Genomic DNA, 9,406 nt, shown 5'->3' with positions numbered 1-9,406 from the left:
AAAAAAACCCCACAAAGTTCCTCCCAACATTACAGGAACCTAATGCAGGCCTTTTCTACAAAGTGCACTTGTAGCTATAGTTATAGAACATCTGTTATAGTCATGATGGCACAAAAATGAGAGACCAATTAGTGCTGTTTCATGATATAAATAAAATAAATTGTAGGAACATTCAGAAAAAGACTTCAAATAGCTTTATCTTCAGCCTTTCTCAAACTCTTATCCTTATCATATCTACATCATATCAAAATAACTTGAATTATTTCTTTCCAGAAAATTGTTCATTCTACTATAACAGTTTTGTTAAGTTAATAAAATAATAGCAGTTTACTTTGTTTCATCCAGTGACAGACAAAAGTCATCCATTAAAAAACATTCAATCTGCCTTTCTTCCAATTCCTCAGGCCTAATAGTTTTCTGTTTTGACTTCTTTGATGGAAAATATCTAAAACGGAAATTTAAAATAAATAAAGATGATATTATTCAGAACATAATTTTAATTAGACTAATATGTATTATCAATACATATTATGCTATGACTGGTAAATAACATATTAAAACTCAAAGGTTATTAAATAAAATTTTATTGAAATAAAACATCCATGAATGTTTTATTTTAATTTTTAATCTAATTTTTCAATTAGCTGAAGGGGGGCCCTCTTGTATTAGACTGGTTTTTGTAACCAATGATATAAGGTCAGTTGCCTAGCTTGCTTTGTATCATTTCTAAAATAAATCTGTAACCACTGATCAGATCATTCAATTTTCTTTTGAATATGCAGCTTCTTTCAATGTCTCAATCCACGTTAAAAAAAAAAAAAAAAAAACATTTAAACCTCCATATGTATATATAAATTTTTACACTAAATTTATATAACAAATCAAAATCAACTAGCACTCACAGACAACCATACACTAAAATTACACTAGCAGCATAGAGTAATAGGGTAGTGCATGAGTTTCATGCAGGTAACTTCAAATTTTGCATGTAATGGCAGTCAGGTATCAAATAAATATGCACGTAACTTTGAAATGTGTGTTGCACGATGGCGCATGATAGCACAATGCACTATACTATCCTCCTTCATCTGTATGTCTGTCTCACAAACTTTACACAAAAAGTCAACCACCATACCTACTCATATGGCCCCAAAAACTAAAATACTGATCTGCAAATCCCTCTGGCAAGAGGATAATTTAGTTTCCAATTTCAATCCTTATAAATCCTGTCATATCTTTCCCAAAAACAAATACATACCTATGTTTGTTTATATTATCACTAATTTTATAATTTTAATTTACAAATGGATAATTGAAAATCATGGTTAAAGAATTATTTAATTTTATTTGAATTAGAGAACTAATAGAGTACAAAACATTTAGAACTATTGTAATTACAGTAGTGTATATATTTTGAACTTTGAAGTGTGAGGTCACAACACAAAAAAAATTAACTTAAAATCTACAAATATTTTAAGTAAAACATGGAAACACACTACTACATGCAGATGTACTGCAGTAACTTTGCCAACTTACTGTGCTGTACTATAGCTCCATAAGAAAACAAAAAATGCTTATTATACAGAAAAAAAGTCATTAAATTTTGCTTCAAATGCTTTTTTTAAAAATTAAGTTATGCATTTTACTGATATGGAGAATATCAGTGTATTCCTTCTCCTCTCAGGATAATTTGGAAATTTTTCTTTTAGCTGGTGCAGCATAAGCCTCAGGCTTCCTTGCACTACATGGCGGTAATAATAATAATTCAGTTCTTCGTGTTCTAGAAATGTCAGCACAATGTCTGTTGCTTCCAGAGTTTGATTTTTTTTTTCTTTTTTTTTTTTTCTCTTTTTTTTTCCTAGTTTTTTTTTTTTTTTTTTTTTCCTACGGAATCAATAACACCCTCTCTCTCTATTTATCTAAGCACACAAGAAGCAGTAATGAAGTGCCTCCTGTTGACACATCGGCGCAACATCTCAAGTAGAGTTTATGGAGGAAGTTGCAGAGCAGACTTCTGCTCGATTTCCACCATAAAAGACCTGAAACTCAAAATGACCTTAACAGTGAATGGAACAGTGGCAGTCACCTCTTCAGCATCACCGAAAAGTCCATCACTTTCAATGTGTGACATTTAATATGAGACTGATCCAATGCCAAGAAACTGTCTAAATTCCCAAAATTCAAATGTAGAAATGGTTTTATTTTTTCTATCCAAGGTCAGAAAACTAGAATCGACTCCCCCATCCAATGCACATGGTCCAGCGAGGGACAGAAATACCTAGGTGTGTACCTCGGCAATACCCTCCTTTTCCCCCAGAAGAACTGACCTGAATTGCTGAGTCGTTTCAACAAAGTACTCAGGAAATGGAGAAGCGTGTGTGCCACATCTTCGCTGAGAGGAAGAGTGCTTGTGATCAATCAGATGGCGGCACGCATTCTCTGGCACACTTTCAAAGTTCTCACTCCACCTGTTGACTTCCTCCACCAAATTCAAGCATCTGTCCGAAGCTTCCTTTGGAACAAAACCAACTGGATGCCCTGTTCCAAAGTCAGCCAGCCACTCACTCACGGGGGTCAAGGGTTGGTCTCTCTTGATGACAAACTCATAGCATTCTGGATCACCTTTCTTCTTACTGCAAACGAAATACCCACATTCCGACACTACAGATAAACTACTGTAACAGTCACTAGAGGACTATCTCTTTCAACAATATTGAGAATGGATATGGCACAACATCCTTCCTACCCAAGTTAAAAATCTTCGGGTTATACACCTCAAACTACTGCCTCTTCTGCACCACTCCAGTACCCTGGAACACACACATACCTGGCATGCCCTGTTGCACAAGGAACTGGTCAAATTCGTTTTGGATGCAGCAAAGCTTGCCTGCAACCATGCCCACATTCCAGAGGACTACTGGTACCTGCTTTACTCTGAGAGACAGCACACACCACTTGCAACCTCTCATTCATTGCTGCCAAGGGCATCATATACAGCTTCTACTTGAAGCACATGAAAAGCAGTGACGATCTGCCTCCCGTCAACACATCAGCGCAACATCTCAAGTGGAGCTTACGAAGGAAATTACAGAGCAAACTTCTGCTCGAATTCCACCATAAAAGACCTGAAACGCTAAATGACCTTAACAGTGAATGGAACAGTGGTGGTCACCTCTTCAGCATTACTGAAAAGTCCATCACTTTCAATGTGTGATATTTAATATGAGACTGATCCAATGCCAAGAAACTGTCTAAATGCCCAAAATTCAAATGTAGAAATGGCATTTTTTTTTTTTTTTCTATCCGAAGTTTTCTTTCTTTATATATATATATTTTTTTTTTTTCATTCTTACATAAAATATAAATAGATTTTGTTGAAAAATGTATCTACTGTTCATGTTTAAAAAAATAAATAAATATATAAATAAAAAATATCTATTTATTTTTTTCTACCATATCATTCCATGAGTCGGACACATGCTTTTGAGCTCCTGCCTTTTTTCTCTGCGAGAATCCCATTCCAGAGTTATATTGTTTGTTTCTTCTTTGGGAGAGCTTTCGAGTCATAACAATTCTGTTTGTGTATATTTAGCAGAGTTTGAGCTAGGTAAGTTTTAAATTTTTTTCAACTTTAACTATGGAAGGCTGGTTATTCCAGTAATGGCTGATTCCACCCTCCTCCACCCATCCCAGAAATTGCCTCCAGCTATGGCCAGTGAAGGATAAACAACCACAGCAACAGAAACTACAGTCACTGCCAGCAGTGACCTTGACACTGGATGCCACACTCTGCAGCAACAGATGAATACCTCAAGGTCTAAAAGGTCATTAACCATTAATTCCTATGCTAATGCTGTGTCGAATGGATTATACGTGCCACCTGCAAAAATCCCGCTCTTGTGACACAACAGCACATATGGGGCCGAACAATGCTCCTACAAATGAAGCAACCGTTATTACTTCCTGGGAAAATGGAATAATAATCTTTGCTACCAAGGAAAACACCCCTTTAGAGCAGTACCTTACAGCAATTGCTGAGAAAATACCACCGAAAAATATTACTCACGCCTCCTGTGTAGCAGGAACTGTGCAGGTGTATTTCAGCTAACCCTCATGGGTGCAAACTATCCTGCAAAACAGAAGACATTGGTCTTCATCACTTGGAAGCAGCCCCAATTGTCTTAGCACCAACGAAAGTTACAATATGAAACGTCCCACCTGAAATTCCTCAGAGGAATTTTATCCAAATATGGATCTGTTACCAGAAAAATACACGCACTTTATGCAGCAACTACGAAACTGGAATTTTCGCATATAAAAAGCTTTCAAAAGCAAGCACTTATGCACTTCGCCAACAACACAGCAAACAACATCCCTAAACTCATCAAGGCTGATTTAAACACAATCATTTACATGTTTCATACATCCATTTCCTTAAAATGTTTCTTCTGTCACGAAGAGGGCCACATCAGGAAAAATTGCCTGCATATCTCCAGCCCTTCTGAAAGTAATACCAAAATTTCAGGCGTCACTAACCAGGGCCAGGCCAGATGCACAAAGTGAGCAGACTGTTGGAGAAAATGGGGATACCGAAAAAACTATCAAACAGTCTCGAGATGCTTCCTACACCAAACTCGTCAGAAAAATTCAACAACCACAGAAGACCAGGATGCATTCTCTTCAGAAGGCCCACCAACCGAAACAAGAGGTTTTTCTCGGAATCAGCCCCCAAGGCAGTCCATATCCAAAGTAACAAAACACAAAACAATGCACATGCTGGTAGGAAAAGGGCCAACTGCTAACAAAAACAAAAGGATCGACGAAAATAAGTACAGAACGCCACAGAAGTGAAGCGGTCAGATCCCAAATAAGCCCATCATGCCATCAAGTATGGAAATAAATAAGCAGGTAGAAACCACCCACAACTCAAATGAAGAAGAACTTAATCTCTGGAGGCAGAAGAAAAGAACAACCACGATTCCCATTATTCAGATGCTTCAGAGGACGAGGACAGGGAAAGCAACTTTCCCTTCACTAAAGGCCCTTTAACTGTGGAAAAAATACATTCCTTTCCAAGGAAAGTCCGTGGCTCTCCACAGTAGCTAGTGAGAACTCTGAAGTTCACTATTAACATACCAGAGCTCATCTCACAGTTTAAAGATCTGCATTCTAAACTAAAAGGAAACAAAGGACAGGGCAGACGTGAATAGATCTAAGCATCTGTACTACTTGATTAACGGGCTAGAACAACAATCAGGATGCTAACTGCTCTCAAAATTTGCAAAACTTTTACTTTTATTCCTGAAATAATGAGGACGTTTAGCATGTTGTCACTTAATGCAAGAGGATGCGCCTCTGCATTGTGCAATAAACTGGCCCTTGGCCAGGTCCAACGACATCATGCCGACCTACAAGAAACAAATAATAAAGCAGACACAAGGCCATCCTTGAAATTGGCAGACTGGCTATATGTATTCCATTATTCTCCAACCCAACATCATGGAGCAGGAGTGAGTATCGGCCTTCATCATAAGTCTGCCTGTGATAGCAGAGATCGCTAGCTACGCAATTTACGCCACCCTGGATACACCCCAAAAGAAACCTTGCATATCTTTAACATCTATATGCCACAGCAGGACCCATTTGCTATTCAAATAACCAACTTCATACAGCCATCTCTCTGCAATAGATCAGGAACACATAATTCTTGCTGGCGATTTCAACTGCACTCTTGACCCAGAAATGGACAGAGCGTGATGCACTGAGCATCGCTCAATGTTAATCAACAACCTGCAGGCCTTGGTAAACAACAATGGATGGTCAACGCATTTAGACACCAGCACCCAGAAGAAAAGTCCTACACCTGGAGATCAGCAAATACAGCATCTGGAAGACTCCCTTACCAATCCCGATTGGACAGATAGTACATCCCAAAACACATCGTCCTCCTGGTCAGAAGCATCACACATATCCCATCTTATATCTCAGATTACTCCTTTGTCAAACTGCAACTCTCCTTCTCACCCTTTACTTCAAAGTGGAGGTGCTTACTGGATACTCAACAATAGCCTTCTTCAAGACAGAGAATATATCTCTAAACTACAAGAATCAAAATCCTTGCCCAATCCAAAGACAGATTGGAACACATGAACACATTGTGGCCTAGATTTAAAAGTAAACTGAGATCATTCTCACATTTTTACAGTCATCAGAAGAGCCAACAACGGCATATTAACCTCTACCAACTTGAGCAAAGATTGAAGCAACTACCACCTGATCTGGGCTGGTCCATCAGTCAACACTACAAACCATTCAAACTCACTTGGAACACTCAGCCTAAGGCGCCCTACTGAGATCAAGACACACCCACATAATTCTTTCGGACGCTCCAACCAAATACTTTTTCTCATTAGAACGCAGTTTATCATTAGAATGCAGATGTCACAAAGCAATCATTACTGCCATTCGGCTCCAAGATGGAAACATTACTGAAGACCAGGAGCAAATCTTCTCTGAAGTAACCAGATTTTATCAAGAAATATACAGTTCCAGAGAAATCTCTACAAAGGCAAACGAGGAAATTATTTTAGGACTAAAAAAAATCCACCCAACAGTCTAACACAGCATAGAGAAACCAACCGTAAAAGAATTTACAGCAGCATGCAAAGCACTTTCCAAAAACAAATCTCCAGGTCTGGATGGACTAATTTCAGAATTCTTCCAATCCTTTATAGGAAAAGGAATACCGTAGAATGATAACTTGTAGGTTGTTTTTTAATAAGTTACTATATTGTGTGTTGTGGTAATACTCGAAGCTCCTATTATTAAAATTAACACTATTTATGCTCATCTAAAACCTACGAAAGGAATCATGGCTCGTATTTTTCGATCGCTCCAAAGTGCCGCTTCGTCACTCGAGGTCCCTTCCTCTCAGGATAATTTTCCTTCATTTCGACGGGTAGGCTGAAAGCAATTCTGATTGCATTTAAAAATCCTGGATGTTTATGTATGACTGCATTGCTATTATATGTTTGAAGATACTGTTCTTTGTCACTGACAACACATCAAAAGAATAGTAAAAGAATAGAATAAAATTATATAATCCTTCTGGAATCAATTTGGAGTGCTTCTCTTACGAATGCTTGAAGAAACACAATCCCACGGTCTACAAGATTTGGTCACTACCTCGGTCGCATGACTGATACCCAAGAAAGGTGATCACACAAGCCTCCAAAACTGGTGCCCAATATCTTTAATGAACACAGATTGCAAATTTTTTTCCAAGGCCATCGCCAATAAACTAAAATCCACTCTTCCTGATATCATCGATTTCCAACAGGCATACTCAGTACCAGGAAGATTGATACAAAACAATCTTCATCTATCTGTGACCTCTTCACTGCAAACAGCCAACAGGAATTTCTAGTACTAATTAGCCTTGACCAGGAAAAGGCATTTGACAGAACTGAACACTGCTACTTGCTTGAAATGCTGAAAGCATTTGGATACGGGCTGTACATTATCCGAACTATCCATCTGCTATACAAGGACACCAAATTCTGCTTGAAAGTCAATAACCAACTCACCCGCAACCTTCCTTACTCCAGAGGGATAAAACAAGACGGCCTACTCTCTGGGCAACTGTACACAATTGCCTTTGAACCTTCCCTCAATAAAACTGCCACCAGTCTGCAATCCCGACAAACACTGCTACCAGAGCCTCACCTTAAAATAACCTACTCAGCATACGCTGATGACGTCACAATTGTAATTTGCCACGACAGTGAGTTTGAAAACATCCAAAAGGCTCAGGATCTCTATGCCCAAGCACCAGGTGCCAAATTGAACCACTGTAAGATCAGTAGTCTCTGGGCTAGCAACTGGAAAACAAGAACTGAATCCCCCATCCAATGCATATGGTCTAGCGAGGGACAGAAATCTCTAGGTGTGAATCTAGGTAATATACCCTCCTTTTCTCTCCTCTTGTAGTCAACCAGCTGGCGGAAAGCATTCTCTGGCACACCCTCAAAGTTCTCACTCTGCCTAGCGACTTCCACCAAATCCAAGCTCTATCCGAAGATTCCTTTGGAACAAAACTAACTGGATGTCCTTCTCTAAATTCTGCCAGCAGCTCACTCACAGGAGTCAGGGGCTGGTCTCTCTTGAAGACAAAATCACAGCCTTCTGGATCACCTTTCATCTAAAGACGTTGCAAATGAAAAACTCATATTTTGCCACCACCGTTAAACTACTAGCAACAGCCACAAGAGGGCTATCTCTTGTGGCTGTTGCTAGTAGTTTAACGATCTGTCAACAACCTTAAGAATGGACATGGCACCAGCACCCTTAAAACTACCTTTCTTCTACAAAGACGCACTGCACTGCTGGAAGAAGCTTAACCTTCACCACACTCTTGAGGGAATATCACTTCCAGCAATACTCTCAGAACCCCTTTTCTACAATAAAAGAATAGCAGACCCCACAGCTGATGATCGCCTTGTTTTTTCTACATGAAACTGGGCAGGAATTAGGCCGTTAGGCGACCTCCGACCACCCACCTAGAATGGAAAAGTTCTGAAGACCTGCCAATTAAAACCGTAAATGTACAGCAAGCAGCAGCACAAGCTTCTAAAATCGCCGATTGCAAAAGCCCTTCCAGACATCACTACAGCTAAAGGGATTGGGGATGTCACTGGATCCTCACCAGCACCAACCTTTGTCATCACAACACCAGAAAACACTGTACCTCTGTCTCCTGCACTTCCAAAAAAAGTGTATCAGCTAATCATGTTATGCCACACAACCATAATCCTCCTGTCATTCACTATCAAGTTCTTCCTGTACCTTCCTCCACACACCACAAACTACCATCTAAACTTTCAGTGGAACCTTCCATACAAGACGAAATGTTCCAAATTGGAACCAGACACACAGTGGAGACTGTGGCACAACATCCTTCCTACCACAGCCAAGGTACAAATCTTTGGGCTATGCAACTCAAACAACTGCCTCATCTGTGCCATTCCAGGTACCCTGGAACACACACACCTGGTGTGTCCTGTGAACGACAAACTGATCAAATACACTTTTGATGCAGCAAAGCTTGCTGCAACTACGCCCACACTCCATCTGGAAGACCATCGGTACCTGCTCCGCTCAGAGCAGACAGCACACACACCACTTGCAACTTATTCATTGCTGCAAAGGCAATCATTTACAATTTTTATTTGAAGCACACAAGAAGCAGGGACAAACTGCCTCCTGTCAACACATCAGAGCAAAATCTAAAGTGGAGTCTATGGAGGAAGTTGCAGAGCAGACTTCTACCTAAATTCAATTAGCATTAGTAAAGGCACATGATGCAAGAAAGCAGCTTACATAGCATCGGACAAAAAAAAAAAAAAAA

General features: G+C 39.4%; 1 protein-coding gene across 1 annotated transcript in view; it reads right to left on the bottom strand.

The window, feature by feature from the left end:
- Positions 1-327: 327 nt before the first annotated feature.
- LOC150085304 (ATP-dependent DNA/RNA helicase DHX36-like) overlaps positions 328-9,406 on the bottom strand; it is a 225,358-nt gene continuing 216,279 nt past the window's right edge. The window contains exon 10 of the mRNA XM_090374521.1: positions 328-445. Coding sequence (XP_090230647.1) covers positions 328-445 — 118 coding nt within the window. The remainder of the gene's footprint in view (positions 446-9,406) is intronic.

The sequence above is a fragment of the Mastigoproctus giganteus genome, chromosome 5 (assembly GCF_048544385.1).
Source record: "Mastigoproctus giganteus isolate SK-2022 chromosome 5, ASM4854438v1, whole genome shotgun sequence".
In the NCBI taxonomy this organism is placed as follows: domain Eukaryota; kingdom Metazoa; phylum Arthropoda; class Arachnida; order Uropygi; family Thelyphonidae; genus Mastigoproctus; species Mastigoproctus giganteus.
The sequence above is the reverse complement of the archived record's forward strand: the minus strand, read 5'-3'. Positions and strand labels throughout refer to the sequence as shown.